The sequence below is a fragment of the Mesoplodon densirostris genome, chromosome 14 (genome assembly GCF_025265405.1).
Source record: "Mesoplodon densirostris isolate mMesDen1 chromosome 14, mMesDen1 primary haplotype, whole genome shotgun sequence".
Taxonomy (NCBI): domain Eukaryota; kingdom Metazoa; phylum Chordata; class Mammalia; order Artiodactyla; family Ziphiidae; genus Mesoplodon; species Mesoplodon densirostris.
In genome coordinates, this window is record NC_082674.1 from 1,452,004 (window position 1) to 1,470,970 (window position 18,967).

An 18,967-nucleotide genomic window follows, 5' to 3' on the forward strand; every position below is an offset into this window, starting at 1 on the left:
GTGACCACTCACAAATGTCGGCGTGCTGGCCTTGAGCGAATCTGTGCTTCTCTGCCCTTTGAACGCACGCTCCCCGAAGGAAGCCCTCCCGTGTTCGCTCTGGAATTTACCTCTTGCCACCCTCAGAGCTGTCCCAGATCCCAAGGCACTGGGGACAGGCCAGCATCTCACGCTCCCCACACAGCTCTGGCCCCGAGCCCGGCGTCAGCTGCGCTAGGTCGACGACAAAGTCAGGCCTAGAACCACTCCACGCCTCCACGGCAGGTGCATCTCAGGTGACCCCCCCAGGCTCGCTGCCCTGTTCTCTGCAAACACTGCTGGACTCAAGAGCTGGTGTCGGGGGCCCATCTCCTCTCAGCGTCGTGACTAATCCCGGCCAGGGGCTCTATGGGGCCACACTGAACCCACAGGAGGGCTTTGCTATTGAGCGCGTGCAGGCTGGGGTGCTCGCATTTACGATAAGCACGGGGGCAACGACGACGACGTGGCCTCACGCGGAGGCTTCCTTCCCAGGACTCGGGTCACAGCGATGCATCAGGTGCTGTCCTTCAGTCCAGATGACCCTCGGTGGTCGGACCCCCGGGCCCCGCAGGGATCTGACTACATCCCCGCCCCCCCCCATACCAAGACGCTTGTGGACAGAAGGAGAGGCCTGGGTTTCTGGAGACAAATCACATGCACAGGAGCAAAGTGCATGCGTTCACCTCACAGGGTCTCCCTGAAGATGCCACCCGCAGGGAGGGCCCTCCCTCACCTCCTCGGGACCCAGGGACCAGACCCCACGGCTGCCGCCAGAGCAGGTGGGTGGGTGGGAGACAGCCCGGTTCCCTCCGGTTCCTCCTCCCGGGCGGGGGTAACTGCCCCTTCCGTGATGACCGGCCTCGCTGACCAGGACCAAGCCCGGCAGAGGGTGGCTCGGGCCGTGCGCCTCACAGAGGCCGGGATGTGCCCGGCGGCGACTTCAAAGTAGGAAGGATGCACGGAAAATGTTCTCTCCTCTTTACTCTCCTTCCAGGGAGAAGGAGGAAGGGTCGGGGCGGGCGGATCGGCCGCGGCTCATGGGGCATCTGGATGGAATGGGACCCGGCGCCCCCGGCGGCCCGTCCAGAGCCACTTACTTGTTTCGGAGCCAGATGATCTCGGGCTTGGGGTTGCCCTCAGCCCTGCAGGTGAAGAAGACGGTGTTGCCCAGGGTGACGTCTGCGTCCTGCGGCTCCGACGTGATCCGCGGCCTTTCTGCACCAAAAAGGAAAGCAGACCCTCCTGGTCTTAAACTGTCACGTGACAAGAACCCAGAGCAAATCCCTTCTGTTCAAGACAAAACCACTCCCACGAGAACGGCAGGGGGGCATCTCCACGGAGAAGACGGTGTTAGAGCCGAATTACGCAGCATTGCCAGCATCTGAGGTCCACCCGCTGAGAACCCTGGCAACCGGGTGGCGCTGAGCCTCTGACAGACAGAGCACCGGGTGACGACCTCAGTGGACGCTCCCCGCGAGACAGCCGGACACTCGTGAGTAACAGTTTTAGGGAATGAAAGGACAGACAACGGCACTTTTCAGCTGAAGCCACCACGAAGGCAGAGGCTGTGCAGGTGCGGCCAGGGGCTCCCAACCCCGGGACCATCTCAGTGTGGGGTTCCCACTGCAGTCCCCCGCGGCCACCCAATCACTGAGCACAGAGAGGCATCCCTCCTGCACTCCAGCTGCTGGGTGACTGTCCTCTCTGTGTCCTCACAGCAGGCTGGACTGGTCACCTACTAACTAGGAAACTCGGAGAACTGACCCCTCTAAGCCCAGATGTATTCACTGACCTGCCATGTGCAAAAAGAAAAAAGCATGCTCACGTGCAAATGCGTGTGCTCCTGTGTGTGTGTACATGCGTACATGTGCCTGCAAGTGTGTGCACAGTGCCTTCACAACATCTGGCATCTTAAACAGGCACAAAAGGCCGTCTGCGTGTCTATTACTGCACAGCGTCAACAGGAAACCCCTCGGACTCACCGCCGTCCACGTTAACCCCCCGAGGCCGCACCGCTCCCGTTTCCACTCCCAGCCGCCCTGCTCGCCACGCCAGTCTGGACACTGCGGCTCCCTCTACTGTAGCCGGAGGACCCCCAGCCCCACCGCTCATCCCTGGAGCCACACTCGCCTACTCGCCATCCTCTCTGACGCGCTGAATTTGGGAACTTGGAGAAAGCTCTGCTTCTCCATTCTGTCTCCAGGAAGAGGCAATGGCGGTGAAGGAGCTGGAGGAAGCACCACCCTCCTGAGTGCCCCCCAGTGACCCCGAGTGACCGGCAGTAACTGAGGACCTTCCAGGGCACTAAGGGCAGAGGCGTCGTCCCCAGGCGTCCCGCAAGGCCCTGGGAGCTCAGAAGGCTCAAGGCACCACTGCCTCGGTCACCCCAGCCTGGCCCCTGTCGACAAGATCGGAGCCGGGCTGGGGTGGGGTTGAGGGAGGAGGGTCCGCTCCTGCCCCAGAAGAGAGGTGGGCAGAACCCAGGCCGACTCAGGAGGGCAGCCCCAAGATGGGCACAGGGAAGTTAGCCTGTCGTGACCCCCGAGCAGGTCCAGAGGGCAGAGGGCAGAGGGAGCATCCTCCCCTGCTCCACCCAGGAAGCCGATCCTAAGGAGACAGTCTTGAGAACGGGGTGCACACAGCACAGCCCTGCTGCCCATCCTGAGGGACCCCTGCCAGCAGAGCAGCCCTGACAAAGACGAGGGCAAGACACGTGGAGGCCACAGGGTGGCCCTGGGACTGAAGTCAGTCACCTGCACACACTAAAGGCAAGGAGTCTGACTGCACAGGGATCGCTCATAAAGTGTTACAAACGGCGACAAGTGAAGTTACATAACTGGGGGGGGGGGTTACTATGAAATGGAGTGACCTTCAAAGTAATTAATTTTGTTTTCAGTATTTGAAAATAATAATGATGCTCTGGAGAACCTAATTTTAGCACCCCCCCCCCCGCAGAAGTGCTAAACTTAAAAGAAAAGCTGGATTCCTTGGGTGTTTATTTATTAGGAAGATTTGTCCTGCGAGATTTGATTTCGCTCCTTTTCTTGTGTTTCTTCATGAGGCACTGCGTACGCGCAAGCAGTGCACAGGTGCAACAAGCCGGACAAACTCGGCCTACGGTCACTCTGCGTGGCCACCACCCAGATCCAGACCCAGGAGGCTGCCAGCTCCCAGCCAGAAACCAACCCCGACCCCGACACCCAGCCCACTATGGGGTCCTGCCGGCCAGGCTGCTGCAGCCTCTAAAGGCAGAGGCCTGGAAGGAGCCACAGAGGTAGTGGTGCATTTCAGGTTGCTATTTTTTTTGCAGGGAAACCTGAAAATTAAACCCAAGTTTATTACCAGATAGTTAGTTTCTTACAGGTACTACAGAGACGGGCTTTGTAAAGCAGGGTCCGGTCAGGCCCCACCCAGACTTGATCTGTGAGATCAGCCAGTGGCAGCTGGAGACAGGGCTGCACACGCCATGCCCTCTGGACACCAACGTGGGCTTGGGCCCCAGGACTCACTCACCACAGTCCAGCTCTTCCGGGGTGATGGCGGCCACCGACCGCCCCTGGATGCGCCTGGGATATTCACAGGTGGCCGCTGCCTGCGCGTTCCCCGACCGGGCGTAGCTCTTCAGCAGGTCCGCCAGCCACAGGATCTCACAGTCACAGTGAAGCGCGTTGGAGTCCAGACGCCTACGAGAAGGAAGCCACAGCCGGTGAGACGTGGGATGCGCAAGGGCTGACCCGAGCCGGGCAGACCCGAACTGACCAGCAGTGATGGGGCCCGCGGACAACAGAATCTGACCCGGTCCTGCCTGACCAGGGGACCCAGCAGAGCTCCACACTTGACAGAAAGAAGAGCCCGAGGGCCCGAACAACGCAAATAAAGGTGGTGAAAGGAGCCAATACTGTATATTTTAGGTTCAAGACCAGGGGACAGATACGTGCCGGATGGGTTCGGGAAGTTTCATGAAAAGCACAAGACAGGAGCCTTCGTAAAATCAGTAATGCAGAAACCCCCACCACCCGGAACTATTCCCGAACTCTCATCACCACTGGCACCGCGTCATCATGGACTACCTCATTTAACCCTTAAATACGCCCTAAAAGACAGTCAGCCCACAGGGCACAAATCTCAGCGGCTGAATTATGCTTAAAGTTCCGGGAGAAAGTGCCCCACGAGGCTGGACACATCCGTCCCAACAAGCGGAACAGGCAGGGTGTCACCTCCTCCCTCGGAAATGACGGCCATTTATGCAGCAAAACACAAGGTAAGGAGTGTCACGGGGGGACGTGGACCAAGAGCGAGGAGGTGGCGGCAGGGCTGGCCCCGTTCAGAGGGATCTCTCGGGATCAGAGCCGAGGGGCCGCCCTCGGGCGTCCACTGAGCTCACACCTGCAGGCCACAGCTCCCCAGGGAGGCGGGCGCGTGATGGCACACCTCCTACTTGCATTTCCCCAGGACGCTGGCTCGGAGCGGGCAGCAGGCAGAACTGGCCCTCTGCCTGGACGGCCAGATCTGATGAGCACGTCCCACGGAATCCACAGGGCTCAACGCAGACATGACAGAACCTCCCCCCCGCTGATCCCTCAGGTCAGCAGGCCGTGGGGGACCCAGAACCTTCCCGGCACGCGCTGACCCCAGAGCCCCTCTGAATAAACGGCAGGACCTCTGTGCTCAGGACGGGCCCCAGGGACAGTGGATGAGCAGGTGTGTGACCCCGGCCAGCGGCCCCTGGGCTGAGCGGCCAGAGCAGGAAGCCCCCGACTGCACGCTCCCCTCTGCCGTCTGGCGGGGAGGGGGAGATTCACTGGGGCTGAGAAACCTAGGGTTTCACAGGCCGAGCAGATGGAGAGGGCAGAGCTAGACCACCAAAAGGCCAGAAAGGAGGCAGAGACGGAGAAGAACCGTTCCAGCCTTCTGTAGACTCAGGTAACCCTCACGTGCCCTGAGCTCATCTTGGCAACTTCTGGCAATTTCTTTCCTACCCTCTCTTATCTACCAAACAGGCGGTGTTTCTCTCACCTGCCACCCTAGAACGTAGTTTTTAGTTTGGCTGCGGATTTCCTTATCTTATAAAGAAAAAAATCGTAAATAGTGAGGAAACTCTGTGTCTTACTTAACTCAAGAGAGAAACAAAGGCCACTCTGGGCCCAGGCCTGGTAATTTGACTTTTCTATCTCTTTCTTAAGCCCAGTTCATTGTACATTCTCAGTAATACCTAACTGAAAAACAATGGCCTTCAAGACCTCGGAGAAAAACACAAAAAAGATGTCAGATAGCTTTCTCCAGAAGCTATTATAAGAAATTACTAAGTGTAAAGATAAATTATTTTTAGAGACCTAAAAATGGACAGAATTCAGTTATGTGCAGGCCTAAATAAAAGGAATGCAATACAGTTGAGATTACTTCTAGGCCAATTTTATTTCCACCAGTACAATATGTAACATGGAATTAAAGATTAATTTGAGGAATTTAAAATTGATTTTTAAAAACGTCTTCCTTGCCTATTAAAGGGTTCATCTGTTGCCACATTCCCTCAAGCCAGCTAGGTCTTGCCCAGCTAGGTCTTGGCCAGCTAGGTCTTGGTTCAGCGTTCTGATGGCTTAATCCACCCTCCCTTCCTAATTCATATCCAGACTGTGATGTACTCTTCTTTGAAATACCCAGTAAAAGGGGTCAGGTAAATGCATGACATGGAGAAATTATTAGTCTTTGCTGAAAAGACAGCATAAAGGGTTAGTATACTCACAATCTTTTCATAGATTCCAAGTGATTAAATGTTCCCGGAACCAAATGTGTAATTCGGTTGTTATGTAAAAACCTGTTGAAAGAGGTGATAAACCACAGCAATTCTTTAAAATACATTCCTAGACATGTAGAAAAGAGTATAAGCAGTCAGATAAATCAGCTTTCAAAGCACATCCCAGTGGCTGCCTTTGTTTAATATAAGTGAATTTGAGAACAATGTTATTTAGTACAGAAAATAACTACATTTTTTTTCTATTTTATCACTATTCCCACTTCTGAACTGGTAGAGAAGAGCACAGATTTCCTACTGAGACGTTTCCCGGTTGTTTGAACAGACAGATGTTCTTTCTGTTACAGGAAATAGACAGAGCCACAAGCTCCAGAACCTGCAGGTAAAGAGGGGCAACCAAGAGGGTAACACTACTTACAGCCTCTCCAGCTTCGGCAAATGCTGAAATGACTCTGGGTCCAAAGTCTCTATCTGATTAAAGTGCAGGTATCTAGAGGCGTTTTTAAAAATGGGAAAAAGAAACAAATTTTAAACAATTTTATACTTTTGAAAGATCTATAGGGTTTTGCTGAAGACATTTGTTCTCTAAGTCATTTCAAATACACACATCAATAGATAACTCTCTAGATCTCCTACATTGTATGGAAAACAAACGAAGTCATCAAATAGGAAGATTAAAGACAACGGAAAACTGGGTGTAGACTTTAAATGATTGACTGGACAATACGACTAAGGGTCAAGCACACCGACCGGGCTTCCTCCCCACCCAGCAAGGAAAGCCAGGGACGCTCAGCTCTCCAAATACGTGGACCTTTCTAGAAAAAAAATCAACATGAACTCATTACACCACACACGCAGGTATGTGAATGCCTTAATTCCAATCTTTTAATTTAAAAACGGATTTAGGAGACTTACACTTCAAGGTGACATTGGGTATATTGCTTTTCAGCTACAGAAACAGCAACTACAGAAATAACAGAAGAACCTGACCCTGAGTTTAAGCGAAATAATGTATTTCCTCAAATGTCCTTTAATTACATAGACCATCCAGAGCTTAAACGTCTTTCCCTTTGAGTCCTTACTTGCCATAAGTTACACATTTTTTCATAAAACTAATGTCTTCTCGTTGTCCTGCATAGCGCCTTTCTCACTTTGAAAATTGGTGGGCTTTTGCCTTAGAAATACACGGAAGCCCCCTCTAACCAGTGCTCCTGCAGAAGCCCCTCCTGACACACAGGGACCTGGCCCGACGCGCCAGGCTGTGTCTTCACGAGATGCTGGGACCAGCAGGGTCACAGCACAAACCCACGCAAAGGAGGGCTCTCTCCACACTCCCTCCACCAGGTACAGCCTTTCACTGACTTTCTGAAATGATGGAACCTCAAGGTCCCTCGCCCTGTCCTGTCGGTGTCCGGCCTGCCCTGGGCCAGCTCGCCGGGAGAACCACCGTGGTGAACACACGGCCGCAGAGCTGCCCACCCTTCTCCACGGGCAGGCAGCCTGGTGGGGGCCGGGTCTGTGCCCACCGCCCTCCCGGCGAGAGTGGGGGCCTGAGGGCAGGAAACGCCCCATCCTGACTATGCAGGACGTACACGTCCAGCGGCCACCGTGGAGCAGCCTGGGGCCGCCCCATCAAGCACAGACACGGGGAGCAGACACGCTCAGCCGCACTATTCCAGAGACTGCGGGCCGGCCGGCTGGGTCCCGGGCGAAGCCGAGGGAAGGAGAGAAGGGAAGACGGCCGGTCCCAACCTGATGCTGTTTAAAAATCCACGTGCCGACAGCCAGGGGGAGGCTGACTGGACGCGGGTGCTGCCTTGAGGGGCTCAGGGTTCACAGACCCCCCAGGGCTGTGGCCATCTCTCCCGATGGTGGAGGAAAACGGGCCGAAGGCAGGAAGGGAGCCCCCAGCGCCGTCCACGGTCCCCGCCCCCTGCCTGCGGCCAGCCTCTCAGGGAACCCGGGTGAGCCCGCTGGACGGGGTGGGTCTAACGCGCAGCCTAAGGAGCCTGTCAGAGCCTCCGGGTTAGAGACCAGAGCTAAGGACACACTTTTGTGCAGCCGGCGGCCCGAGGCTGCAGCCCGTCACCAAGTGCCCTGCTCTGCATCTGCGCCTGTTCCACGAGTCTTCCCCCAGCCCTGGGGCGGGGGTGTCCACACACGGCCGGCTGCTGAGGCTCTGTCCCAATCGATTTTGCTCAAATAAACTCTAAACATTTGCATAAGCCTCCGCTTATCTTTTTAGGCCTGCGAGAGCCGAGATGCTGGGCAGACACGGGGCTCGGGACCAGCCTCCCCTCTGCTCGAGCACATGGCCAGCTCTGGGCATGGGGGGCCCCCGCGAGGATGGGGACCCGAAGCGCTCTGCACGCGGCCGGGGCAGATCTGAGCGTGTTCCTAGGGGAACGCTCCCCTCCCCCTCACAGTGTCTCCCCCAGGGGCGGGGACAGGTCCCAATCTCTCTTCATCCCTAAGTCTCAGCAGCAGAGACCCCTCACCCCCAGCGCCTGATCCTGGGTTTGGAGGCAGCCTGACTTAGGATGCTGTCCCGAATCCCTAGGACCTTGGTCACCAACTCCCACTTGGCGCTCCGTGGATGCCATTCCCCTTCCCTCCTCATTTCTCCCAGACTTTGCCTCTGTTTTCCTCAAAAATAACCCCGCTCACCCCCTCCCAAGGCTCGATGGGCCTCACTTAGTTCCACACTTGACAGCACATGTAAATCCCAGTCCCAGATCCATTAAAACTGAGTCAGATGCAGGAACATGTTCCGGGGACCCTCCCTCCACCTGGGAGTTCTCCAGATATTCCCACGTGTTTCTGTCATGATCTGATCCCTGTGTCATTCTCCCTGAAGCCGAGGGTGCACAGCCCCTCATATACAACTTCTTTCTAAATCCAGTCCACGACGAGCACAGCAGGCTCGGGAAAGTGGCTCTCAGCTGGATAAATAAATGGGTATCTAAAAACAAGAGCCCTGCGTGTGCTTCGGAAGCTCCTGGTTCAGGTGAGGCCTCCCCAGCTCTGCCTCAAGGTCTCTGGAGATGTTTCCATGTCCGGTCAACTGACAAAACATGAACCACATCCTCCGCTGCAGCATCCACGTGAATAAAACTGCCTGACACGCGATGACTCCAGCCCATTGATGGACAGGTGACCGGCCAAGCGAACAAGTCAGAAAATGCCTTTGACCAGGAATTCTACTTAAAATGGGCATGCTGACTTCACAGCAAAGTAGGACTTCATATGCAGCCCAAGAAACAACATCCAGCGTACCCTAACTGGAAACATATGGAAACGTTTATTTTCTCCAAAATAATGACATGATGAATGACGCAAGTAAACCGGATGTGCAGATTCACAAACAGGAAATACTGTACGAGGAAAACAACCTCCTGGTCCCCACTTCTCCCCGAAAGACCTCTACTTGCTCAGATCTGTTTACAAGTCTATCTTGTTAAACTGGAAGCACCATGGGGACAGGGGTCAACCGCTGTTACTGGTCCTTGTCCCAGGAATGCAGGGCACAGGGTGTGGGGTGGCTGCCCAGATGGGCGGGGTCAGAAGGAGGGAGGGACCACGGCTTTGTCATCGGCATGCACACAGCCCTAGGCCCCCGGGGCACAGACATGCATCGTGCAAACAGCAGACTTGGCCTATTTTTCCCTGCAAGAGGCAAAGGGCAGGTGAAATCCAAGACACCGCAGAGCAGAGGAGAGGCACTTACAGTTGCTCTAGAGAGGCAAGTCCCTTAAACGCTTGCCTGTCAATTGACTGGATCTCATTCTTGTACAGATAGCTGAAACAAGAAACACGGGAGGGTTAGCACACGCACGCCAGGCTGCAACTCAGGGCGGAAAGAAGAATTCAGTTGGCACGTGGAGACAGTTTTCAAATTCATGATCGTATTAGGATACAAACAGAATGTTTACACAATAAGTACAGTTCCTCCAAGGAGGCTCCCTTTCCCCTTTCTAAGGAAAACCTCCAACCGGAGATGTTCAGACCACCGCCACGTCTTCAGGAAACTCATAGATTCTTGGAGGACAGCTTATGAGCAGCTGACAAAGCATTTGCTTCAAAGCCTGAAGAAAATAAAATCATTTCCCGAAAAACATGTAAAATGCATTGAATAGAAGCTTCTGTAACTGATACTGCTACAGTTTCAAAATGCCCAGAAATAATCTGGGAAATAGAAATTACAAAGACTAAATTACAAAGACTACATAATCTGTTTTCCACTCAGAATCCCATTCTCCTACAAGAGAAGCAACCAAGGCTGATCAGAAGAACCACCCAATGGGCCCGCTGCCTGTTTCTGCATGGCCTGCATGCTAAGAATGGTTCTTACGTTTCTAAATGGTTAAATATTTCGAAACACGTGAAAATCATGTGAAATTCACATTTCAGTGTCCGAAAATACAGTTTTGTTGGCACACGGCCATGCCGACTCATTTACCGTGGTCTACGGCTGATTTTGTGCCCCATGGAAACACAGACGTATGGTCCTCAAAGCCTCAAGCGCGTACTGCCCCGTCCTTTCCAGAAGAAGCTGGCCAACTCCTGAAGGAACCCATCAAGGGTGAAGACTTTCACACCGAAGTATCCAATTCCACCAGAAACACAAAACCATGTGTGTTGGGTCCACCCATCTGTCCTGGACTTCAGAACACATGTCTACCGCGGCCGTCTGTATCAGACGTGGAGACACCTGCACCAGGCATTTCTCCATCACTGATGTGGGCAGAGGGACGCATCAAAATCCACATCTTTCCTATAGTGTAACTCAGGCAGATCCTTCTCTGCACACTGGATGCTCGGTGGCTGGGTTCTCACCTACCTACCCACTTGATAAACGACACCGCTTTGTCTCAATGCTTGTAACGTCGCCTACTTCATTTCCAGGACATGCGTTTTACTTAATAATATTTGGCGCAGGGCCCAGTCTAACAGGACCTGCTGTGCTGCCTTTAATCGCTGCAATCCTTCCAAGCATTTTCCCTTCTCTCTCTGCGCACATCTGCTGAGGCGACTTCAGTAAGAACTACAAGCCTTAACACAAACCAGCCAGAATTCCCCCTGAAGCTGAGGCCCAGTGCCTGAAAGAGGCCTGGCACAGACATTACTTCTCCAGGCTGTGGGGTCTGAACCCTTGAACTGCCACCTACTGGCTGTGTGTCTTGAATAAGAATTAACATTCTCTGCCTCAGTTTCTCCGTATGTAAGATGGAGTGAATAGCAGTACCTCATAGGATCACTGAAATTCAACAAATATATAGAGAGCTTTGGAATAGGGCCTCACACGTGCACCTCCTGTCCAGATGTGAGTTATTTCTCCTACTGCTAATAACCCTATAGGAAGTAAGTCTGAACAAAGGTTTCTGTGCCTGTTTCTTAAACACAAACAAGCAAAACAAAATATCAACATGGACATCACGTTGCATGCACTTCAAGAAGATGAGAGTAAAGGAATCCTGTCAAAGAATACATACAATTGAACCACACTAGTATGTATGAATGCATGCTGGTAAAGACACTGGAGCGTAATCTGTTTTCCTAAGAATAACTCGGTATTGATCATGATCTAACAATAAATCATAAATAATTTTCTACTTCATCACAGAGTTGACCTTTGAATATGAGTTCTAACTACCTCGAGGGTTAATTTTCATCATTCGGAAAGCTTAATGAAGGCGAAGGTGTATTCCTTACCAGAAGTCACTGGAGCTCCAACACGTAAGGAACACTCAACCTCCAAAAATACACTTTGGCACTGATTAGATAAATACCAAGGCTGCAATAATCAATAAATTGTGGAAGCCTTCTTAAACAGTTAAGATGCATACCGCACAGTCTCTAAGTCAGTGCCTGTCAGGATGGATGGACCCTCCCGATGTGGTCTGGGAAGTCGGAGGAGGAGGCTGGGAGCTGCAGCAGCAGCATGGCAGGGTCAAGGGACACCTTCCCGCCACAGCCGCATCCCTGTCCTGGTGTCTGTTCTCACAGCGGTCCATCTCCCACCCCCACCCCCGTTACTGTCGACCACTGTTCAGCCCATCCCCGTGACCCTGGAACCTAGCGCGTGGGCGTCTCGGATGAGTTCAGGTGGGAGGGGGAAATGTTGGCACGTGGATGCCTTGAAAGGAAGCCCGTCAACAGACGAGGTTTAAAAGTATTATTTTTAAAAACTGTCTTAAGTGAAAAATGAAGTATCCCTAACTACTCGGGTAAATGATAATTCGCTCTTAAGTAATTCAGACCAAAAAAATAAAAAATAAAGTCAAAAAAATTGTTTTATAAAAACAGACTAAACATGCACACACGCACTGCAAATACTGGCTATCAGTTACAGGACTCTGCTTCTAAGAAATCTAGGTTTTCTTCTGGAGCTTACACAGCACTTAAAATCAAAACCCAAAACAAAACGTAAGTAAATAAATGAAAACTCAAGAATAAATAGAAGACCTTTCCCTCATTTTAAAAATGAGCAACAAAGCTTAGTGTGAACATTGCTAATGAAAAATTAATATACTGCATCAAAAGTGATGGAGAAAAGTGTGTAGACACGACACTTTCAGATTCTTTGTGGAGGAAGATGTATTTAATAAAGAGTTAATGTTATCTCTTGCTCATAACCACTGTCTCACCTAAACTCAACAGGACTTGGAGACATCCAGGTTCACTTAAGCCACACGTTTTCCCCCAAATCACTGATACCAATCCCTCATTAAAATGGCTCTAGCTGAACAGTCCTAAAATTAAGAGTAATTTCCTCAAAGCACATGATACTTACTTCTAATCTGTTAGAACCAGCAATGTATTCAGTGTTTTGTTAAAGTTTCCAACTTCAAAATAAGTGCCTGTGAAGGTACTGAACCAGGCGAGGTCACTTTCTAACTGCAAAAGTGACTTTAACAAGCAGATGTTTTAAATGCTAATAAACTCATTAATTCAAATCAATTTTTAAAGGTAGAATAAAATTTAACTACATAAAAATAAGAGGTGAAATCACTTGGCGGAAGATGGGGAAAATTAGCAGGAATTAGTGACATTCCAGAGGGATCTGTCCTTCCCATCTCACATCTCGCCCACCCCTGAAAGCTCAGATTCCACAAAATATGTCAGCTGTTCACACTGGCGGCTGAACATAACTTATCACCTTCCATCTCAAGAAGCGTCATTATTACCCGAGAATGATTTTCAGAGGCTATAGTTTCTAATTTTATTCAACCTATTTTACTTAAGGCTTAGCAGATAAACACTAGAAATCACGTAAGGTAGCACTTTATACTGATAACAACTCATTTTAAAAGTCCCAACCAAAATTTCACTCACCTTTCAAAAATAAAACCTCTTTTTCACATGAATGTATTTACAATAATTCATGAACAGTACAATATTTAGCTCAGTGAGTAAACAGTCCGAATACAGGTAACAGACTCTGGTGTAAAGAACTGGTCATGACTTACAGGTATTTTAGATTCTCCAAGTCTTCAAATGACCCACCAGGTATACTCTTGATCTGATTATTGTTGAGAAGCCTGTGAAAGAAAAGTCTCAGTAAGAATTTAAAAAACAACACGCTTCTGAATTGTGTTATGATTAAGCCATAGACCTAATACTGACATTCGCTAAATGCAAATTAACACAAGCAAGAGCACTGTTGGTGCTGGATGCTCCCGGCTGCAAGTTTTCTCAGGGAGCTGGTCCATATCAGCGCACACTGCTGCAGCTCTGCATACAGCGGAGAAGCAATCCCCTCTTTGCTGCACAAAGACGTCTCTCTTTATCCTGCCATCTCTTCCATTTCCCCGCCAGCCAGCTGGGAGGCCCTCGCAGAGGTGCAGGGTGTCCCGGAGATGGGTGTCTCACCATGGAGCTTTCCTTTTCACGGGGAGGGAGCTGGGGGCCGAGCCACCCATGTCCCCCCCACAAGGCTTACAGGGCAGTGGTGAACGTTCCTGACCCCCAGGCCCTGCACAGAACAGTCACCTCCTGGGGCAGAAGGGCCAGAACCCGTCTCCGCCCACAGCATTCAGCACAGCCCATGGCAGCCTGGAGTTGGGGTCTAAACCCTGGGACGCAGCTGAACAACACGCCAACCCCACCAGGACCCATATTAGCTCAGAGGAGGGCCGTCCCCTCGACCCTGCAGTGGGAGACGTGACCAGCACAGACCTGGATCACACCCAGAGGATGGACAGCTTCACAGAGGTCAGATGAGACACACAGGGACAAAGGCCACAACGGCCGCCAAGCCTGGGACCCAGTCCTGGCATCTTAACGTGCAAATCCCTCTGTCAGGTTCCACGGCAACCTCTCAGCCATGCCCACCCATAGTGGGCAATGGGGTAGACGTCCCTCAGCCTTCGGGATCTACCCCCAGGGGAAAGGGGTGATGATTTCTCAGACCCCAGCTTCGGGATGTACCCACAGGGAAAGGTGTGATACTTTTTTTTTTGCGGTACGCGGGCCTCTCACTGTTGCGGCCTCTCCCCTCGCGGAGCATAGGCTCCGGACGCACAGGCCCAGCGGCCATGGCTCACGGACCCAGCCGCTTCGCGGCCTGTGGGATCCTCCCGGACTGGGGCACAAACCCACATCCCCTGCATTGGCAGGTGGACTCTCAACCACTGCGCCACCAGGGAAGCCCCTGGTGTGATAATTTTGATATCTCTTTTCTACCGGCTCCCAGTGCAATGTTTGGACTTACAATGTGTTCAAGTTTCTCAGCCCCCTGAAGGCCCCCGGCTGGATCTCTCTGATTCTGTTAAAGCGAAGATCCCTGTGAAGAGACAAGAAACACATTTACGGAGAGAAATCTGTGATTGTCACTAGTTGTGTGTCATCTTTAAATATTCAGTTTCCAAGCAGCAATAAGGCATTTAAGAAATTAAACCTCCCTGTTCATTCCTTGGATGAATCAACCCTGGGCCAAGGCTAACAAATACATGAATATTTGTCTGAATGACAGGTGGACGCTCTCACCTCACAGAGTTTGTTTAAACAATAATTATGGGGAGATAACAGGTTCCTTGGTCACCCATCCATCCATCTCCGCCAGCCCACGGGAACGCTCAAGTCTCAGAGTTAAGACAACAAACACAGGACGGATTTGCAGGGCCTCACGAAGGGAGTCACCCCTGGAGCAGGCGTGGAAACACTGGGATTCCCCCTCCAGTGACCACTGAGCTGGAACTCACTCCCCCAGTAAGGACATTTAGCCCGAACGCTCGGAGCTACAAAGCTCATTCAGTGTGTGAGCTGGAAAAACAAGGCTATTTCATGTGTGCATCTTAACACGGTAAATAAAATTAAATGCAAAAGCAGAAGAGTAGACGGAGGGAGGGCCTGAGCAGCCCAGGAGAGACCAGAGCCTGAGGCAGAAGCCGGCCCAGCAGCGGGAGACGCGCGGACAGAGCAGGCCTGCGGGGCTCAGGCCGGGGCCAGGAGTGCAGGGACAGGTCTGCTGAGATGCTCGCTCCCACCCTCCCCCAGCTTGACTTAAAATCTGTCACTTGAACAAGTATAAAAGTCACTGACAACTAAACGCAAAGACCCCTTTCTTGACCAAAGAGTCTTAGAAAAATTAAAATGCCTTCCTCACTGGCTGAACCCCTCCCATCACAGCCCAGCAGGGATCATGATGGGCTGAACTGTGTCTCCCCCAATTCACACGTTGAAGCCGGACTCCCACGGCCTCAGAGCGTGATCTGATTTGGGGATAGAGTCCTTCCAGAGGTGACCAAGTTCCAGTCAGGTCACACGGGTGGCCCTGGTCCAAGGCAGCTGGTGTCTTTGTAAAAAGGGGAGATTTGGAGACGGGCACACGGGGGAAGGCCAAGGACTGCGGCAAACCTCCAGAGCCGGGCGGCGGGTGGGCGTGGAGGAACGGCCTGGCTCAGAATCCCCCTCGCAGCCACAGAAGGAACCAGCCCTGCCAGTTGACCTTAGATGTCCGGCCTCTGGGACTCTGGGAGAACAGACTCCTGTCCTGTCGGTGGTGCTTCGATGGGACGGCCACAGGAAACTCCCACGGGTATCCCGGGGCAGCAGTGACCCAGGTCAGGGTGGACGGCTGTCTCGGGATATTTACGGAGCCCGTTCAGTGTGCATGATCTTTTCAGGAATCTGATGACGTTGACCCGATTCAACAGCCGTAACTGATGACAGAACTGGTTTGAGTTTGTGGTGGAGGCTTCTCGGAAAGCGTTTGTCTGAGTGGCTGAAACCACCCGTGGCTGTGTCGGGCAGCGAGGGCCATGCACTGCCTTCGGGCATTTGCTTCCTCGCTCCGGGTCAAGTCCTCGGGACCCAGGAACACGGTCAGCACAGGACCCTCACCCAGGTTCACTCTCTTTGGAGGCCCTGTTGCCCAGCAGCACGCTCCCCCAGGACCCCATCTCCCCTGCACAGACAGGCTCGTTTCCTAATAAAGAGTAATTTACGTTCATATTCAGAGCAGAGCACGCGGCCCCCTCGGGGCGGGGGGAGCTGGGAAGGGGAGGGGTGGGGGGCAGATGGGGCCGCGCCCTGGGGACCCTAACGCTCCCCGCAGTCCCTGCTTTCTTCTCCGCTTCAGAGGGCTAAGGTGGCCCCGTCAGCGTCTGGCTCTGTCCCCCAAGAGCGTCACCCTGGTCCTTCAAGCCCCCCTCAGGCCCGGATCCGAGCGCACCGCCAGGCCCGTCCACTTTCCAGACAAGGTGCAACATCAAGTCCACCTCCTCCTCTTCCTCTGCCACCAATGCTCGGCCAGGCCCGGCCGTGTCTGCAAACCCGACCTCACTCTTGGACTGGATGCCGTCCACGGCTGCCCAGCCCACTGCTCCCATCGCTGTAACAAAACTCCCGACCGGGATCATGGCGGCCTTTCCCGTGGGCCCCGTCCACCCCTCCTAATGCTTCAGGCCCATGGGCAGCCTGCATGGAGGACCCAGGTCCCCCGACCAGGGATGCAGCCTGCAGACCTCTAAGTGGACCGTGTAGAGGGGCACCTGTGCCCAGCCCACTGCCAGCACGGGGTGAGGGGCCTTTCATGGCAGCCACATGCACCTCCACGTGGCCCACACAGTGCATCATAGCCAGGTTGAACTTTCGTTTCCATTTTCTGCAACACATAAACGGTTCCAAAGTGTTATCACTAATAAGTAATTAACTGTTCAACGAGGTGCGTCTGGAGGCCACATCCCTGCCCCCCTCACAGTTTCCCCTCCTCCCTGGTCGCCCTTCGGGGTGACTCTACCTCACCCTTCCACTGTTTCCTTTGGAAAATCGAAGCAGATAGAACGTGTGTCTATTTCCCTCCTTTTCTTGCACAAAAGGCAGCTCACTGTGAACACACTTTTCGTCCCGGGATAAACTGCGGAGCCTCCCGCAGCCTTGTGTGGACACGCCCGCACCTCCTTCCGGGCAGCGACCGCGGCCTGTGCTCGGGCCACCTGGGAGGGCCACTCCGAGTCGTCATGGGCAGTGCCCGGGACTGGCTCTCTGGACCCATCGATTCACACTGTCGCTGAGGTATTCACAGAATCGATTCCTAGAAAGGCGTGGCTGGGCCGAAGGATAAAGAGGCGTCATGACACCTGACATCTCTGAGCTTGCTAGGTGCCCATCACTTCCATAAACACACGTGGTCCCCACACGCCACGCACTGGGGGAGCCCAGCCTCAGAATCTGCCCGGCGTCGCATGGGAGCAGGTGGCCTGTGGGAACCAGGCCCGGGCACTGCCTTTCATCCTCTGCTCCCAGCAGGAGGCTGAGCGGCGAAGGCTCCAGGAGGCTGGAGACGGGGCACAAAGCAGCCCAAGGGCGACTGCACCGTCCAGACAAGGCGGGCAGGAGCCCCCGAGCCCAGGGGCTGGGGCAGCCCGCGAGCAGGAGAAGGTTAAGGGCAGGCTGTGCACAGTGGCAGGGAGAGAGAGAGTCGATGGGGGGGGGAGGCCCAGGCGGAGAGGCGTGGCCACCGCTGAGGGAGGGGCCTGGAGGAGTAAAGTGACAGCAGGCGGTCCGGTGACAGTCCTGAGGGCCCAGCGGCAGGCACACGCATCACGCTTCCCACGCTCACCTCCACCTGCCTAGGCACTTGGAGCCCTCGCCAACCACATCCCTAAGGGCTGACTCGGGTGCGTCCGTCATAAACACGGCGCCCGAGCATGGGGTCTCCCAGGCCGGGTCTGAGCAGCGCAGATGTCAGTGGGACCGGACCTCACCCTGCCTATTCCCGCCAGCTATGCTAGGAAGGCAAGGCCCGACGCCCCTCCTTCCGGGCGACCCCAGAGCAGTGTCTGCAGGGAGCAGGCTTGAAGAATGGGTAATGCCACCTCCGGTCACCCTAATACTCGCCCACCGCTCCCCCTAAAAGGGTGGTCTCCCCAAGGTGAGTGCTTCTCTCCTCCAAGGGACGTGCAGGCTCAGGAACCAATGCCTTTGTCTTTGACCCCGGGGCCCCGGGAAGGAGAGAGAGCCTGAACATCACCCCCTCGATGGGAGCTGTGTCTCCAGGTAGGAAAGTGATGGGTCAGGCGTTTCTGGCATCACCCGCTTCACTGCAGAGTTGGGTTCAACCACGTGCATGACACAGCCACAGGATTCACTTTCAGTCTCCCCCCAAAATCTAGTACTGAAGCTGCTGATTTTTAAAATATAATTTAACTCAGGGCTTCCCTGGTGGCTCAGTGGTTAAGAATCCACCTGCCAATGCAGGGGACACAGGTTCGAGCCCTGGTCCGGGAAGATCCCACGTGCCACAGAGCAACTAAGCCCATGCGCCACAACTACTGAGCCTGCGCTCTAGAGCCCGCGAGCCACAACTACTGAGCCTGCGTGCCGCAACTAGTGAAGTCCATGCTCCACAACAAGAGAAGCCACCACAGTGAGAAGTTCGCGCACCACAACGAAGAGTAGCCCCCGCTCGCCACAACTAGAGAAAGCCCGCGCGCAGCAACGAAGACCCAACTCAGCCAAAATAAATAAATAAATAAAATAAATTTAAAAATATATATGTGTGTGTATATATATAATTTAACTCAATTCAGTATTTACTGAGTAGCTTTGAAAAAACAGGGGTCACGGCTAGAAATCACAGAATGTTGATACACTATGATACATGTATTTTTATTGGTTTTCATCTCTTCCTCCTTTCACAAAAAATTTGAGCAGCATGAAAAAGTACCCATAAAACAATAGAAGAAATAG

At 53.2% G+C, this 18,967-nt stretch overlaps 1 protein-coding gene across 2 annotated transcripts in view; it reads right to left on the reverse strand.

Moving 5' to 3' along the window:
• The window catches only part of PXDN (peroxidasin), a 64,330-nt gene that overhangs the window by 25,257 nt on the left and 20,106 nt on the right, over positions 1-18,967 (reverse strand). The window contains exons 2-8 of one of the 2 annotated variants that reach the window (XM_060117285.1): positions 14,487-14,558; positions 13,243-13,314; positions 9,501-9,572; positions 6,192-6,263; positions 5,765-5,836; positions 3,535-3,704; positions 1,119-1,236 (exon numbers count right to left, since the gene is read on the reverse strand). In XM_060117285.1, the coding sequence (XP_059973268.1) occupies positions 1,119-1,236; positions 3,535-3,704; positions 5,765-5,836; positions 6,192-6,263; positions 9,501-9,572; positions 13,243-13,314; positions 14,487-14,558 (648 nt within the window). The remainder of the gene's footprint in view (positions 1-1,118; positions 1,237-3,534; positions 3,705-5,764; positions 5,837-6,191; positions 6,264-9,500; positions 9,573-13,242; positions 13,315-14,486; positions 14,559-18,967) is intronic. The other variant, XM_060117284.1, reaches the window with a different exon arrangement.